The sequence below is a fragment of the Pseudophryne corroboree genome, chromosome 9 (genome assembly GCF_028390025.1).
Source record: "Pseudophryne corroboree isolate aPseCor3 chromosome 9, aPseCor3.hap2, whole genome shotgun sequence".
In the NCBI taxonomy this organism is placed as follows: domain Eukaryota; kingdom Metazoa; phylum Chordata; class Amphibia; order Anura; family Myobatrachidae; genus Pseudophryne; species Pseudophryne corroboree.
Window position 1 is genome coordinate 95846945 of NC_086452.1, and position 16898 is coordinate 95863842.

At 46.9% G+C, this 16898-nt stretch overlaps 1 protein-coding gene across 2 annotated transcripts in view; it reads left to right on the forward strand.

The window, feature by feature from the left end:
- The window catches only part of PCSK9 (proprotein convertase subtilisin/kexin type 9), an 82851-nt gene that overhangs the window by 14690 nt on the left and 51263 nt on the right, over positions 1-16898 (forward strand). For both annotated transcript variants that reach the window (XM_063939664.1, XM_063939665.1), the window contains 4 exons: positions 3408-3531; positions 6235-6368; positions 10589-10730; positions 11990-12186. In XM_063939664.1, the coding sequence (XP_063795734.1) occupies positions 3408-3531; positions 6235-6368; positions 10589-10730; positions 11990-12186 (597 nt within the window). The remainder of the gene's footprint in view (positions 1-3407; positions 3532-6234; positions 6369-10588; positions 10731-11989; positions 12187-16898) is intronic.

Genomic DNA, 16898 nt, shown 5'->3' on the forward strand with positions numbered 1-16898 from the left:
CTGTTTTGAATGTTGGTCACTAGAGTTGTATCTTTATTGTATTAGATCACTAGAATTCTCTCTGTATTGTATCAGTGTCACTTTAATGCTCTCAGTTTGTACAGAAGTCATTAGATTGTTCCATTGTAATTTAGTGACTAGAATGTTGCGTGCATTGCAGTAAAACCCCTAGGATGCTTTCTGTAATATATAGAGACCACCAGAATGCACTTTATTCTTTAGAGTACACTAGATTGTTCTGTGTATTGTATAGCTATTACGAGAATGCTATCTGTACTTTATCAATGTCACTAGACATGTTCTCTATACAGTAGCGGATCTTGCCACGGGCAAGCAGGACTTTTACCCGGGGCGCCGCCTTCCGGAGGGCGCCGCACCATGGCAAGATCCACTACTGCTGTGCCCCCCTCTGCCCGCTGTGAAGGAACTAGACTCTACGCGTCTAGTTTTGCTTCGTGGAGAGGACCTTTGCTGTGCGGTGCGCGATGACGTCATCGCGCACCGCACAGCATTTCAGCGGCGCTACTACTGTACAGGGGGCATAACTGACCACGCCCCCTGTATGAAGCCACGCCCTATTTCTCGCCCGGGGCGCAAAAAGGCATAGAACCGGCCCTGTCTCTATATACAATAGAAAGCGCTTAGGGGTACATTTACTAAGCAGTGAGAAGAATGGAGAAGTGAGCCAGTGGAGAAATTTCCCACATCAAGCAATCAGCAGCTCTGTATCATTTTATAGTATGCAAATTATAGATGTTACTTCAGTGCTGATTGGTTGCCATGGGCAACTTCTCCACTGGCTCACTTCTCCGCTCTTATCACTGCTTAGTAAATGTACCCCTTAGTTTTGTATAGCGGTAACCAGAATGATCTCTAATATGGTGTAATGTACTAATATACAACGCTGCCCATCACAGCGATGCTAATCGCATATGTACTAACATATGCGATTAGTATCACAATGCGATGACAGAGGCCCCCTGTGATACCTGTGAGAGGGTGTGCATGGGTCTCTGTCACCTCTCAGCTCCAGGAGGTGACGTCTGTTGCCAGTCCCAGGCTCCTCTTTCTCCTCCCTGCAGCCGGAAGGACAACTGGCTGTGTTGTGGGGGAGGAGGAGGTTAGAGGATAGGAGAGCACACCAGGAGGCTTACAGCAGGTAGGTGAGGGGGTCGGCGTGAGTGGCGCAGGGCGGTGGGATGTGATGGGATGCAGTAAGAAGCCCATAGGCTTCTATAGGGTATTGCCATAAAAAGCCATAAAGGCGGCCAGGGTTTAGTACATTTGAAAATGCAGTAAAACCCCGAAAACAGGGTTTTTACCGCATTACCATTTTTACCGCATTTTTTCTTTAGTACATCCCATCCCACAGAATGATCTCTGTATTATATAGAGGCCATCAGCATGCTCTCTGTATGGTATATAGATCACTAGAATGCTTTCTCTCTTGTCTCTAGGCTAGTAGAATAATAACTGTATTGTACAGAGGTCACAAAAATAATCTCTGTATTGTAGCAAGGTTACTGTAAAGCAGCTTTATGGCAAAAAGGGTACTAGAATGTTCTCTGTATTATATAGAGGTCATTAGAATGCTCAGGTCACTAGAATACTGCATACTTGCCTACTCTTCCGGAATGGCCTGGAGGCTCACAAAAATCACATGGTGCTCTGAATAGAGTCATCATAGCCAACCCCCCCCCCCCCCCCCCCTCCCGCACTATTTAACGCTGGTAATCTCAACATTGTATAGTGGAGGGCATGGCCACGATGGCGTGTACCGCCTATTATGCCTTGGGCAGCCAGAAGGTCGTGACCATGGAATAGTGTCTGCACTGAACAGTAGTCAAGTGACTCTGGTAGATTTGATTGCAACTCTTTGGCATAACAACTTTTCATATATTTAATTGGTTATATAAAACCACACCCACATCAGACACAATTGTCACAACCATTTTTTCTGTATATTACACTGGAACATTTCCCCAGAAGTGAGTAGGGTTGGACTGGCCCACAGGGGTACAGCAGAAACCTCTTGTGGCCCCACTGCCTCAGGTCCCAGATTGTGCATTTAGATTATACATATGTTACATTATACTGCAGACTTTGGTGTATTTTCTACAGTGCATTGCTGTTATTAATCGGCTACATTATCATTTATTTCTTAGCAGTTTCTTATATAGCGGTATAGCAGTTTCCGTTGCGCTTTACAATTAGAACAACAGTTATAGAACAAAACTGGGCAAAGACAGACAGACATAGAGGTAGGAAGGCCCTGCTCGCAAGCTTACAATCATGTATTCACTACAGTATTTACTATATATATTTATCAAGCACTCGCTAATGGTTAGCCATACCTCAGTGGTGGCTGGCCACACCTACTCTGGAGACTGGCAACACCCCTAAACATGGGCCCTACCAATTCATGCCCCAGCCCGACACCGGAAGTGAGGTATTATCATCAAAAAAGCTGATTGGCAGGAAAACCACCACATACAGAAGACATTGGGGCTTGGACCTGGATATTGCATGGGGTTTATACTTTTATTACAAAACCTCTTCCAACACTATGGGATAAATGTATTATGTGTCGTTATGGGGGAGAAGCAGTATCAGTGCACGTTATGTGCACTGATACCTCTCATCCCCCATGTATGACAGCGGCAGTGCCGACTCAGGTTCAGGGGCGCTATGTGCTCGTCGACATCGGCGCTGCTATCTAACAGATAGCATGCCAATATGAGGGGGCAATGTATGAACTGACCGTTCCGACACATACAGCTGTCGATTTCAACAGCTGCAGATGGGGATGCCCATACACCACAGCAAGGACAGAGCTGTCCCTGGCTGTGGCGGGTGCCGGCTCCGGGCTCCGCAGGGGATCTCACGTGAGTAGCGAGATCCTGTGCATACACAGTGGAGCACGCCATGGAGCACTGTGTGCTCAGGGGGGCATTTCTGGAGGGGGGAGCTTTCTCTCCCCCGCTTCGGCAGACAAGATGTTAGTACATCTTGTCGATGTCCCTTCCTGCTTCACCTCGGTAATGAGTCGAAGCAGGAAGTGTTATAGTGGCACGATCCGTGCCGCTATAATACATTTACCCCTATGTCAGCTATGGAGGTGCAGATTTCTGTAAATACACATGAAGCTTTCTTAAATGTCAAGCTTATAAATAGGTTTATATATTGTTCATTTTAGTAACTAAAAGTACGCTTCCACATAACAGATCCAACATCCAAGTTTTGCCCTTTAAAATGGGTAAAAGGTGAACGGAAAGATGCAGGGGTCTGGGATGGCACAGTCAAATTGGCCTAAGGGGGTCTGGTCTCATGTAAGTAATTCTGGTGATAAATAAATGTGTCAGATTATTTCCAGCGGAGTCTGGTAACCTTTTCTTGTCCATTATTAGGCCTTGAAGCTGCCACACGTAGACTTCATTGAGGAGGATGCCTATGTCTTTGCCCAGAGTGTCCCGTGGAATCTGGATAGAATTGTTCCCGCTCCGCATGTTGCCAGTCACTTTAACCCACCAAGTAGGAATTTTGTTATTATTTTTTTTTTCTTTTTTGTATTATTATTTATTTAAATAGAATGTAAATGTGCTTTATATTACTATACATCCCCGGGGTCACAGACAAGGGCGCCGACAGCTCTGTCGGGCCCCGGTACTGGGAGGGGGTGTGGTCAATGCAGGGATGTGTGTCCAGATCCCCTCCGCAAATTTTTTCTTTAATATAGAGCTTATTTGTGAATGGGTTAGATCCGATGGGCGGCGGCAGAGAACGGTGGCGTGGGGGCGGGTGCGATCGTTCCCCCACACATCACAAAGGGAGAGAGAGGACTGACTGCTGCTGCCTCTCTTTCCAGCCCAGCACACATCTGAATGTGCCATGTGCTGGGCTGAGAGGCTGCTGTCTGCAGCAGGGAAGGTGGGGCAGCGGGACCCTGTCCCCCACCGGCCCCTCCATCAGGCCTGGGCCTGTGCTAAGTGCAGTATCCATAAGCACATAGCACTTAAATATACAAACATGCATGTTGGACTGTGAATAAGCCTTTGTACTTCAAGATAAATGTGATGTAACAGTTCTCATCTCCATGCAACAACTTTCATGGGCTTGATTTGCAAATCAATCATTAGCTTACAAATCCTCCCAACGCTCGTTCAGAAATATGAACAAATACAGGAAAGGTCTCATTGCAACATGGTTATCGGACCCTTATATTGCTTTTTTTTATTATACATTCCCTGTCTGCAATATTGTACATGTAATAATGGACAGAATGATAGACACCAAGGGGGAAATGTAATAGGGTGTGAGAATCAGAAAGTGAGAGATTTTGGTAAAATTCTCCTGTTTTTTTTAAAAGTGGCAATCATTTTCAGGGGAAAACCAGGTTGATTTTGCCATTTAAACGATTGCCACTTTAAAAAAAAAAAACAGGAGAATTTTACCAAAATCTCTAACTTTCTGTTTCTCACACCCTATTACATTTCCCCCCAAAGGGTAGATTTACTAAAGCTTCTAAAACAGAGAAGAGGTGGTGTTGCCTATAGCAACCAATCACATTCTGTTTATTATTTTCTAGAATGCAATAGAGATAGTTAGAATCTTTTCATTTTTAGAACTTTTAGTTCATCTACCCCTAACTCTTATAGGGGTCTATATACGGGTCCACTACGATATCCCGGCACCCAGCATATCAGCGCCGGGATCCCGACCGCCAGAATGCCGGCAGCGGGGCGAGCGCAAAAGAGCCCCTTGCAGGCTCGGTGGCGCGCTACATGCTACACTATTTATTCTCCCTCCAGGGGTGTTGTGGACACCCCAAAAGGGAGAATAGTTGTCGGTATTCCGGTGCCGGTATGCTGAGCGCCGGGATCCCGACAGGCGTGATATCAAATGCATCCCCTATATATTAAGAGAGAGATAAAGTGGAGAGAGATAAAGTACCAGCTAATCAGCCTCTTTCGCTTTTCAAACACAGCCTGTAACATGGCAGTTAGGAGCTGATTGGTTGATACTTTATCTTCGTCCACTTTCTCTCTCTCTCTCTCTCTCTCTCTCTCTCTTAGGGGCCTATTTATTAACATTATTTTTACTAATATAATGTGAGAAAGGGTGTTTTCTGTTTTCACACCCTTTTCACATTATTTTAGTATCATTGAATGTATTAAAGGGCATTTGGAGCAGTTTTCGGGAAAAACTGCTCCAAGTCCAAACCCTTGAAATTTTTAAGTAATCCATATCGCATTTCCTATACTTATAATGGGAAATGCGATGTGGCTGAATTTACTAAAAAAAAAAAAAATGTGTAGAAACTCTGCAGTGTACCCTGTGATATTAACGCCAGCGCAAGCAGGCAAATTTACTGGGCAGCCCTGCGATCTGCAGCCTTTTGCTGAGCTTTCTCTGCCCCTGGCAGAGAAAGCTGTGTGGGACCCGGCCAGTGTGATCATCTCCGATGGACATGCAAGCTGATCACCTTTAAAAAAAAAAGTAAAAAAAAGAGTAAAACCACTCCCCCATACGTACCTGTCCCAGGAGCCAATGACCGCGGCTCCGGTGAGGAATGCCGGGCGCCGGGTCCTCCATGTGCTGCGCTTTGACCCCTGTGCAGTAAAGTGATGCTGCAAAGTGGCAGCTCACTTTACAGCACCGGGGGTCACAGCACAGAGCAGGATCCGGCGCCCGGCAGCCTCCTGGAGCAACAGACACCGGCTCCCTGGACTGGTAAGTATAAATCTTGGGGGGCTTTTTCCGGTGCGGGGGTAGTCGCGATGGGAGGGGGGACACCCTGGTGGCGGCGGTAGCAACGGACGGCGGCGCATGCGCAGCAGGACATCAGGGTATTTTTTACGGAAAATACCTAAATGATGCTGCGGAGAGGCATCGCAGGGATCAAGCTTTCTCACAAGCTCTGTCCTTGCATGCGCTGATTGATACAGCCATGCGATGTACTCAATTATTGCAGTGCAAGTTTGGCCAATATTATCACACCACATGCGCATCATCAGATGCAGATGGTGATAAATCAATCCCCATAGGCTAAGTACATAAACCCCTTTATTTCTCTCCCAAGCTTAGTACATAGACCCCCTAATCTTTAAAAAATAAAATTAATAGAAGAATCAAACTAATGTTGATCATGACCTTGGACACGTATGCACTTTACTGTAGGCACTAACTACTCCGACATGTTGCGCTAGCCTTTAATAGGATTTATTTTCTGCTTAGACACAGGGGATTCCGTAGAGGTGTATCTCTTAGACACCAGCATACAGAGCAACCACAGAGAAATCGAAGGGAAAGTTCTTGTGACAGAGTTTGAGAATGTTCCAGAAGAAGATGGGACCAGATTCTACCGACAGGTGAGTTATTCTCTTACATGAGCCTTACAGCAGGCTGATGGGCTACGGTGGCAGGGCTGGGCCAATCCTAGAGGTTGGATAGGTGCTAAAGAGTACAGCTGAGTTATACTGGCTATAGATTCTCTGTAATCTGTCTGAATGTTTTTTAGTATCTTGCGTGTTTATGCATCCCCAGCCTGTGGGTCCTAGAGAACTTCTGTACCCACTTTTCCTGTCTGTCAGTATAAAAGTTTGCATAGCATCACTGGGTAAACATCACTTTATACTACACAATGGGGGTCATTCCGAGTTGATCGTTCGCTGCTGATTTTCTCAGTGCAGCGATCAGGTAAAAAAACAGCAAAACGCAATGCACGTGTGTCGTACGGGTACAAAGAGGATCGGTGCTGGGCGATGGATTTAGCGAAGATTCTATTCGCACAGCCGAACGCAAGGTGATTGACAGAAAGTGGGCGTTTGTGGGTGCCAACTGACCGGTTTCTGGGAGTGTTTGGGAAAATGCAGGCGTGTCCAAGCGTTTGCAGGGCGGGTGTCTGACGTCAATTCCGGCACCAAAAAGACTGAAGTGATCGCAAGGGCTGAGTAAGTCCAGAGCTACTCTGAAACTGCACAAAATGTTTTTGCTGCGCTCGGCTGCAAAGGCGTTCGCACACTTGCAAAGTGAAAATACACTCCCCCGTGGGTGGTGACTATGCGTTTGCACGGCTGCTAAAAGTAGCTAGCGAGCGATCAACTTGGAATGACCCCCAATACTGGAAGACTAATAGGAGTTCACTTACAGGCATGGGGGATGCATAAGGAAGAGGTTTCTGACCTGAGAAGCTCACAGTCTAATTAGGGTTATGAGCAAACAGGCAAACTGTAGATTACAGTTTAGTGCATTTGTCAGAGCTGATCGTAGATGTGAAATTAGTTAAATTAGTTAAATATTAGCTAGTCCGCCCTGCATGTCAGGCCCTACCCCCTCCCCGCACAGGTGCTGAAGCATCGCATGTAGGCATTGCTTTCGCACCCGCCAAATAGCTACCCACCATGTTCTGGGTTGCAGCACCCCAGCAACGGTCCGGACACACCTGCGTTGTCCGCCCCCCCTTCAACGGCATTCTAACGCCATTGGCGTGCCCCCTCCCGTCCCATGACCGCCTCTGCTTTCGCATGCGCACTCCCAAAAAGGCTTCAGAGTACCATCGCTGTCATTGCAGTGATTGCCTCTGAATTAAGCCCAAAGTGCAGTGCATGTGTCGTGGTCATTGCGCCAACACAAATCCGTAAAGCAGTTACAGAGTATTTCCCCCTAATCCTCTTAAATTGGGGATATAAATTGTGAGAAGAAAATTTTTTGTAAATGTTGTTCGGAAGCAGAAGCGGTTAAGAGAACAGATGGCCTGTGTGCAGGCTCCGTGTGGGCCCACTCTTCTCTGTCAGCACAGTAGTCTCTGGCTTTGTGCCAGAGTCTACTGCACATGCACAGGTCTCCAGGAACATGGAACCCGTGCCATATTCCCAGAGAATTTTCTTTTGCTCATGTGCAAATCAGTGGAAAAATGGCTGCCATGCCAGCTGATTGGCTGGTACTTTAGCTGCAGCGACTTTATCTCCATCCAAGGCTTAGTAAATAGACCCCTTAGTCCAGTTGGCTTTCCCTCTCAGCTCTATTCGGGGGCACCCTCCCCCTCTGCCTAGCCGAGTCCTTCTCTCTGATTGCCAACTGTCAGAAAATAAGCTACACATAGGGTCCAGTGATGGTGATATTTACCCTCCGCTACAGTTTACTTTCCAAATAAGTTTAAGTCCATCCAGGTTGTTTTTCACCCATTATTTCACCTTGGACTTTCGATTGGTGCTTCCTACCACGTGCGGTCGCTGCTTTTCATTTGTCTTTGTACCTAAACAATTTTAAAAGGCAAAAAAAACACATTTATATCCCTGCATAAGGCAATATGCTAATTATTGCTTTTAACCCCTTACCTGGCACTAACGTATGGGATGCAACCGCAGCCAGGAGTGCGTTACCTCTCCAGGTCGCATCCCATACGTCCGGCGCTACCCAGTGCTTCCTCCGTCTGTATAGAGGAAATTCGTTCAAGTGCAGATTGGATTTCCTCCTGCTGGTGCGGCTCCATAGGAGTGATTTTGCAGGGCTTTAATGGGGGCTGATCACGCTGGTATTTTGGCGTGATCGCAGTGGGTGGGCTACATGCTGGGTGGCCTTGCTCTGCGATGGGCGGCCCCCAGCTTGCAAATCAAAAGAATGCAAATTCTGCTAAAATGCAGAATGTGCAATCCTTACTGAATAAGGTCCTAGAATCTGAGACAGCGCTAGTGGCCCTAGTATCCAGAGTCTATTACCGTGCAGGCTAGAGAGGAGGGGACCCGGATGGAGTCTGCACATGGACCTCTTACTCTCTTAATGTGCCCCTGGCCTGAGACACACAGCACAAAGGGCCTGATTCAGAGATGTATGCAAAACCGATTTTCTCTGCGATTATCGATGGTCTATGTATGCGTATAAGTTGCACTGTGCATGTGCTGTCTTACAACAATGGTCACATAGAGGATTTATTTGCAAAGTGATTGACAGGCAGGGACCATTAGCAAGGGAGTGGCGGCAAAAATACAGATGTATCGTGGGCATTTCTGGGGAGTGTCACAGCTTGCTGTGGCGATCCGCTGTGCGGGATGGGGGGTGAGGGGGGTACTGGTCTGGTCTTATGTGTGAAGCTGGAGGGGATGGGGCCTAAAATGCAGCACTAGAAGTCATTTCTTTATCCTGCTTACTGCAGCAAAGAGATCTACAAGTGATGTGGGCCTATTTTGGAGTGTGGGCCTGGAACTGCAGCTCCATCAGTCCCATCGTTAATCCGGCCCTGCTTACAGCGGCAATTCTGCGAAACCATAGAGTTAGATGGTTGCATCCTTTTATGCAAGCAGCGGATCAGAGACACCGAATAAGGGCGTCTCTATAAAACTCCTGGTGGCTGGGACATTTGCATATTTTCGCACAGCTGCTACGTACAAATTCCCAACTGCGAATGCATTTGCCTACAACTCTGAATGGCGGCCTAATTCTGACCTGATTGCAAAAGCAAAATCTTTCTCTAATGGGCAAAACCATGGGGGGTCATTCCAACCGGATTGCACGCTGCCATTTTTCGCAGCACAGCGATCAGGTTACTACTGCGCATGCGTATGCACCGGAATGCACAGGCGTGTTGTACGGGTACAAAGCAGGTCATTGCTGGGCGATGGATTTAATGAAGAATCCATTCGCACAGCCAATTGCGAGAAGTTTGACAGAAAGAAGGCGTTTATGGGTGTCAACTGACCGTTTTCAGGGAGTGGTTGGAAAAACGCAGGCGTGTCCAAGCGTTTGCAGGGCAGGTGTCTGATGTCAATTCCGGGACCGGACAGGCTGAAGTGATTGCAGCGGCTGAGCAAGTCCATAGCTACTCAGAAACTGCACAAACTGTTTTTGTACTGCTCGGCTGCACAGGCGTTCGCACACTTGCAATGCTAAAATACACTCCCCAGTGGGCGGCGACTGTACGTTTGCACGGCTGCAAAAAGTAGCTAGCGAGCGATCAACTCGGAATGACCCCCTATGTGCACTGCAGGTGGGACAGATATAACATGTGCAGAGAGAGTTAGATTTGGGTGGGTTATTTTGCTTCTGTGCAGGGTAAAAAATACTGGCTGCTTTATTTTTACACTGCAATTTAGATTTCAGTTTGAACACACCTCACCCAAATCTAACTCTCTCTGCACATGTTATATCTGTCCCACCTGCACTGCACATGGTTTAGAGAAAAAAATTGCTGTTGCGATCAGGTCTGAATTAGGCGCTGAGGTCCAAAGCTTCCACGGGACTGTGTGCGTAATAGAATCTTCCTCTAAATGTTTTTTTTTTCTGTACACAAAGTAACAGAAACGGTATTCAAAATTCAAATGTTTGATAATAACTTTATTCTTAACTGATGAATATGGATGTATTAATAAATATTAGCTGACCTTTCTATTCCTCGCCATATCATTCACTATAGATATGCCGTTAAACCTCAGTGAAATGATTTATAATTTAGATTCCGCTGTGAGAACTGCCTTTGAGCAAAGCTTTGAAGATTTTATGTAGTTAATTAATTAAATTGTTTAGAGAGCAGATTTTCCTCCACAGTATGAAGATTTGCATCTTTGCTAATTATGTAACTACATCTTTCTTATAGGCTAGTAAATGTGAGAGTCACGGAACTCACACGGCCGGTGTGCTAAATGGCAGGGACGCTGGAGTTGCCAAAGGCGTTAATCTCCGCAGTCTGCGGGTATTGAATTGCCAGGGTAAAGGGACTGTGAGTGGAAGCCTTATGGGTAAGCTCTTCTTCCGATAATGTCTAAAAAGTAAAACAAAGAATATAATGCCACACACAGGTCAAGGATTATTATTATTATTATCATCATGTTTTATTTAGATGGCACCACAAACAGGACCATGTTAACTTATAGGCATGCTGGGCAGCTGCCCAGGGCCCCACAATTCTGGGGGCTCCAAGCAGGGGCAGGTGGTAACACAATCAGAGCGGTGAGGCAGCATTCTCTACCTGTTTTCCAGCCTACAGCACGACAGAGAATGGCTCTCAGCATGTTGATTGGTGGATGACTGGAGCTATCCATCAATCAAAGTGCTGACAGCCATTCACTGTTTGGAAGCATGTGGAGAAATGGCGCAGGACCACAGGAGAAGTATGTTATTTATTTATTTTTATTGGTTCTGTGAATGGGTGTGTAGGGGCCTCAGTGCATTGCTTTGACCAGGACCTACAATGCTGTTTAGGCGGCTCTAACCACAAGTTGTCCGTAACACTGTACATGGATTAACAATACAATTGTACATCAAACATCAATGCTAAATATAATAGATAACATTAACAAAATGATAGAACCAAACGCGGGGTGGAAATAATGGGGGAAGAGAGGGGAAGGGTAGAGCAACTCATTATGGCTGGCAAAAGCTAGTAATGAAAATGTACATGGGGGGAGTAGGAAGTGAATCAGCACGCAATAATCCAGTATCTAATAAGTGGACGGACACACAGGATCAGAGTCGCTTGTGGGGTATGGGAGTCATTAGAACAGAGGTGCACTGATGGCAGGGATAGTGGAGGGGATAATGAGTTAGGAAGACGGCTGATAAGCTTATATGAAGAGTTGAGTCTTAAGGGCTAGTTTGAAGATGTGGATGCTGGCAGAGAGCCTTACACGGCGAGGGAGTGAGTTCCAGAGGAAAAGGGCAGCATGGGAGGAATCTTGGATGGGGGAGTGAGAGGAGGTGAGCCGACGGTCAGATGGATTAGCAGAGAGGGCAGGAGGGAGAGTGAACAAATATGAGGTGTAGGGGGGATGGCATACTTGAGGGCTTCATATGTGAGGGTGCGGAGTTTGTGAAGTGGCTGGCAGAGGGGTAAGGCTGTCACAGAGCAGCGGGAGAGGTACATGTAAGCCCTGTATGGCCAATACTGGTTACATTCTGCCTGTAGTTATGAGCATTCCCACAATCACACGCTATGAACTTCCAATAAATATATTTTAGAAAAGCAATAATCTCACATACTGTGTCGTCTTTGTTTTAGGTCTGGAGTATATCAGGAAAACGCTGATTGAGCAGCCGTACAGCCCCTTGATTATCCTCATCCCCTTTGTTGGAGGATATAGCCGGGCACTAAATATGGCCAGTCGGGCACTCATTAAATCTGGGGTTGTGATCATTGCAGCTGCTGGGAACTACAAGGATGATGCTTGTCTATATTCCCCAGCTTCTGAACCAGAGGTACATGTCATCCTGAACAGAGTAAAGGCTAGATGTAGTTATACCTTCCAAACAGGACAGGTGGAGGTTGCCCATAGCAATCTATCATCTTCTACTGTAGCTATAATTTTATAGTATGTACTTAAAAAATGATAGCTAGAAGCTGATTGGGTATGGTAGGCAACTAGGTTTGATACATCTCCACCTAATTGTGTATCTAGTGTTAGGTTGTAATTTGCATTTATATAAAGAGAGAGAGAGACAGACAGACAGAGGGTTGTGATATGTTTGGTGTCTGTATTCTCCACAGAAGGAATATATACATGTTGTCGTGTTTAATTAGTAGAAGCTTTGTCGAAGGGTTTACTAGTGCTGGACAGTCAACAGATATTGAGATGGGTATGGCCCCAATAATGAACCCAATACCTAATAATAATCTTCTCACAATGAATTGAACATTGGGGGTCATTCCGACCCGTTCGCACGCTGCGCTTCGTTGCAGCCGTGCGATCGGGCTGGAACTGCGCATGCCCATTGCGTAGCCGCGTCGTTTCGTCGCCAGGCAGCAACGCCGCTAGCAAAGAAAGCGGTCGCAGTGGCAACTGCGAGAAGATTGACAGGAAGAAGGCGTTCCAGGGCGTCAACTCACCGTTTTCTGGGCATGAAGATCCGAACGCATGCGTGTCGAGGCTTTCGGAGGGCGGATGTGTGACGTCAATTCCGGGACCTGCAACGCTGGATTCATCGCAGAGGGTAAGTAAGTCTAACCTGGTCTTGTTTTACACAAAACATTTTTAGCATAGCAGGGCTGCACAAGCGATCGCAGCTTTGCTATGCAAAAAAACACTCCCCCCATAGGCGGCGTCTAGTTGATCGCACGGGCAGCAAAAAGTTGCTACGTGCGATCAACTCGGAATGACCCCCTTTATTAGGTATATTAGTCTGTGTGGCCAGTTTAAAGCTGCACTTCAGTGTAGCAACTAGCCAATGGGTGTGGTTCGTTTTTTATCGACAGTATCTAGGTCGACAATGTTTAGGTCGACCACTATAGGTCGACAGTCACTAGGTCGACATGGATGGAAGGTCGACAGGGTTTCTAGGTCGACATGTGCTAGGTCGACAGGTCTAAAGGTCGACATGAGGAATTTTTTTTTTTTGGTGTCGTTTTCTTCGTAGAGTGACCGGGATCCCAAATTAGTGCACCGCGTCCCCCCGCATGGCTCGCTTCGCTCGCCATGCTTCGGGCATGGTGCCTTCGCTCCGCTACCGCTTCGCTCGGCACACTTTACCGTTCCAATCGTAGTCCACGTAGAACGTTAAGTATGAAAAAATCCCCCCCCCCCCCCCCCCAAAAAAAATGTGAAAAACTCATGTCGACCTTTAGACCTGTCGACCTAGCACATGTCGACCTAGAAACCCTGTCGACCTTCCATCCATGTCGACCTAGTGACTGTCGACCTATAGTGGTCGACCTAAACATTGTCGACCTAGACACTGTCGATCTTCAGACCGGATCCCCTAGCCAATATCCCCTGTCACTTGTCACCTTCTACTGTAACATGCTATGGGGGAGATATATCAAGCCTTGGAGAGAGATAGAGTGGAGAGCGTTAAAGTACCAACCAATTAGCTTCTGTCACTTTTCAAATATAGCCTGTAAAATGACAGTTAAAAGATGATTGGTTGGTACTTTCTCTCTCTCTCTCTCTCCACTTTATTTTTCTCCAAACTTTGACACATCTACCCCCATGGGAACACTTTTTGCTCACTTTTTATTCGATTTTTTCCATAAGCTGTGTGAAAACAGTGCAACCATAAGCCACATAGTACAGCTAGGGTCGGTGGAAGACCCTGCACTCTCTGCCGCTTCCAACTATCTGAAGTCAAATGTGAACGTTCGCCTGTATTCTGAGTCACACGTACTTATGCAAGAGCACTACCAACAGTCCTCTGGTGCAGCTGTGCTTACTACCCCATGCTTGGTGAAGAAGATAAGAAGATGTCACTGAAAATGGCATGACCTCTGCATGCACTTAACTCAGAACAGGTCGCAACTCTGTCTACATGCCCACAACAGGCCCACGGGATGGCTCCGCCTATGTTCGTATGCCCCATTGCCCACCAGTGACACACATTGGTGAGAAGACTTGGTTTCGCAGGATTAAGATCCATATGTGCTTGGCTTGATGCTGTAAATGTTCAAAGGCCTATACTGAGAAGGGGAGGAGCTGTGAACAGTGCTGTGTGGGTGTGGCCAGTGCCACGTGGCCATGGACAGGGCTGTATGGGCGTGGCCAGTGCCATGTAGGCAAGTATCCCCCCCTTCCCCGCACTATCAGCCCCAATGTCTCCCCAAATACATAAAAATAGAAATATTGCAGAATTATGTAAACAAAAATAGAAATACAATATGAATACTTATGATTTATGGCCAACTGTGTGGCCAGCTAGGCAACTGTCTTCATTGTGTTGCTAAGGTTGTGATGTTAGTGTATTAGAATGCTTAATATTTGTAGAAACTTCCTTACTAATATGTGTAAGCCTGAATCTTCAGTGATGGTCCCTAGGACCAGGGGGATGCTGGGAAGTGGGTGGTCCAGTGTGCAGTGTGTCTGGAGTTGGTGATGGAATAAAACAGCACAGCAGTGAACTCACATGTCTCTGTGTCCTTATGACTGGATTTACAAACATATGAACAAAACATGGTGTCAGTGTTATGCACACCAGTGCCTGCAGGAAAGTACTGGTGTCAGAACTGTTATGCACTCCAGTGCCTGCAGGAATGCACTGGTGTCTGAACTGTTATGCAAAACAAATGGACTCACAGACAGACTGGGGAATATGACACAACGCACACAGAAGGTGATAGGGTAACAAAATACACACAAGGTGAACAGAGAAGCCCAGAGGCTAAGGAACTGGGTATCTCCCTTTTATTAGAACTGCTCAGATGGGAAAAGCAAGATGTTGTGTTTTAATACGTAGAGAACCCGAAATGCTGTTGCTAAGGGCAACAGCAAAACCCTAAAGGGTTACCAACGGGTGTGGCAGTAAACTCCTTGGTCAGAGATGGAATGATAGACACAAGGAGAGTCTCCACAATCCTAATTCTCACTTGCAGTGCACAGGTTCAGCTTACTGCCACTAAACTGACCCCTGACACCTAGCACAGTGAGACAGGATTAGACAGGCAAGTCTTAGAATACAGCCGCAAACTTGCTAAGTTCACAGAGTAGTAACAGAACCCCAGCAAGCTAAACGACTGACTCCAGTCTTACTGCTAGGTCTGGATTGGCAGAGTGTAATACCAAATCCCCAGGCCTATTTGCAGTAAGCAACAAACAAATACAAAGCTACACAGTACTGGTTAACTTTCAGGAACTGACTAACCAACAAAGATTCAGCAGCATCTGCTTACCCTGAGAAGAGGCCTTATAAAGCAGGTGCTGTCCACGCCCCACTCAGACCTCACAGACTGTGAGCACAAAAACCAGCACCGGATCCCCTGCCGTGCACAGAGCCTATAACCACTGCACAGCAAAAGACCCGAACCGGAGTATCAGCTGCGCTCAGGTTACTCCGCTAGCACTTGTCTCCCGGTTGCCATGACGACGTGGCAGCACAGGGCAGGAGACCCTAACAGTACCCCCCTCTGACGAGGGGTCAAAGAACCCCTACCACCGGGTTTATCGGGGAACTGCGAGAAGAAAGAGCGTATCAGTCTGGGGGCATGAAGATCACAACTGCGCACCCACGACCGCTCCTCCGGGCCATACCCCTTCCAGTGCACCAAAAATGACAGCCGACCCCGAACCACCTTGGAGTCAAGAATCCTTTCAACAACAAACTCCCTCTGGCCACGTATCAGAAGAGGGGAAGGTCTTCCACTGGAAGAAGGATTACTAATCGCCCGTTTTAAAAGGGAACAATGAAATGTTTTATTGATACCCAAAGAACGGGGCAGATCTAACTGAAATGCCACCGGATTGATAACCCTGGTGATCTTATAAGGGCCGATGAACCGGGGGCCTAACTTATGAGATGGCTGTCTCAACTTCAAATTCTTGGTAGACAACCAGACGAAGTCTCCTAATTTGAAGCTGCAGGGTCTTTTCCGCTTATCAAAAACCCTTTTGGTCACTAATGACACAGACACAAGGGCTTTCTTCACTTTCCGCCAAATACCTCTAAGGACCGAAACCACAGAGGAACCACCAGGCATGGAGTCCAGGGGGTCAAAAGAATTGGCCTTAGGATGATGCCCATACACACAAAGGAAGGGAGAGATCCCTGTAGCAGAGTGAGCCGCGTTGTTATAGGCAAACTCCGCCATGGACAGATGAGCAACCCAGTCAGTCTGACACTTGGAGACATAACACCTGAGGAACTGCTCCAAGGACTGGTTCACCCTTTCAGTCTGCCCATTAGACTGCGGATGGTAGCCTGACGACAAGCTGACAGAAATCTGGAGATCGGAACAAAATGCCCTCCAGAATTTGGCCACAAACTGGGATCCGCGGTCAGAGACCACATCAAGTGGCAACCCGTGGAGACGCACAACATGCAGCATAAATAATTCAGACAGGCGTCTGGCCGATGGCAGCCCAACCAGTGGAACGAAGTGCGCCATCTTCGAAAACCTGTCAACGACAACCCAGATGGCTGTCATCCCCGAGGATTTGGGCAAGTCCACCACAAAATCCATTGAAATGTGGGTCCATGGCTTAGATGGG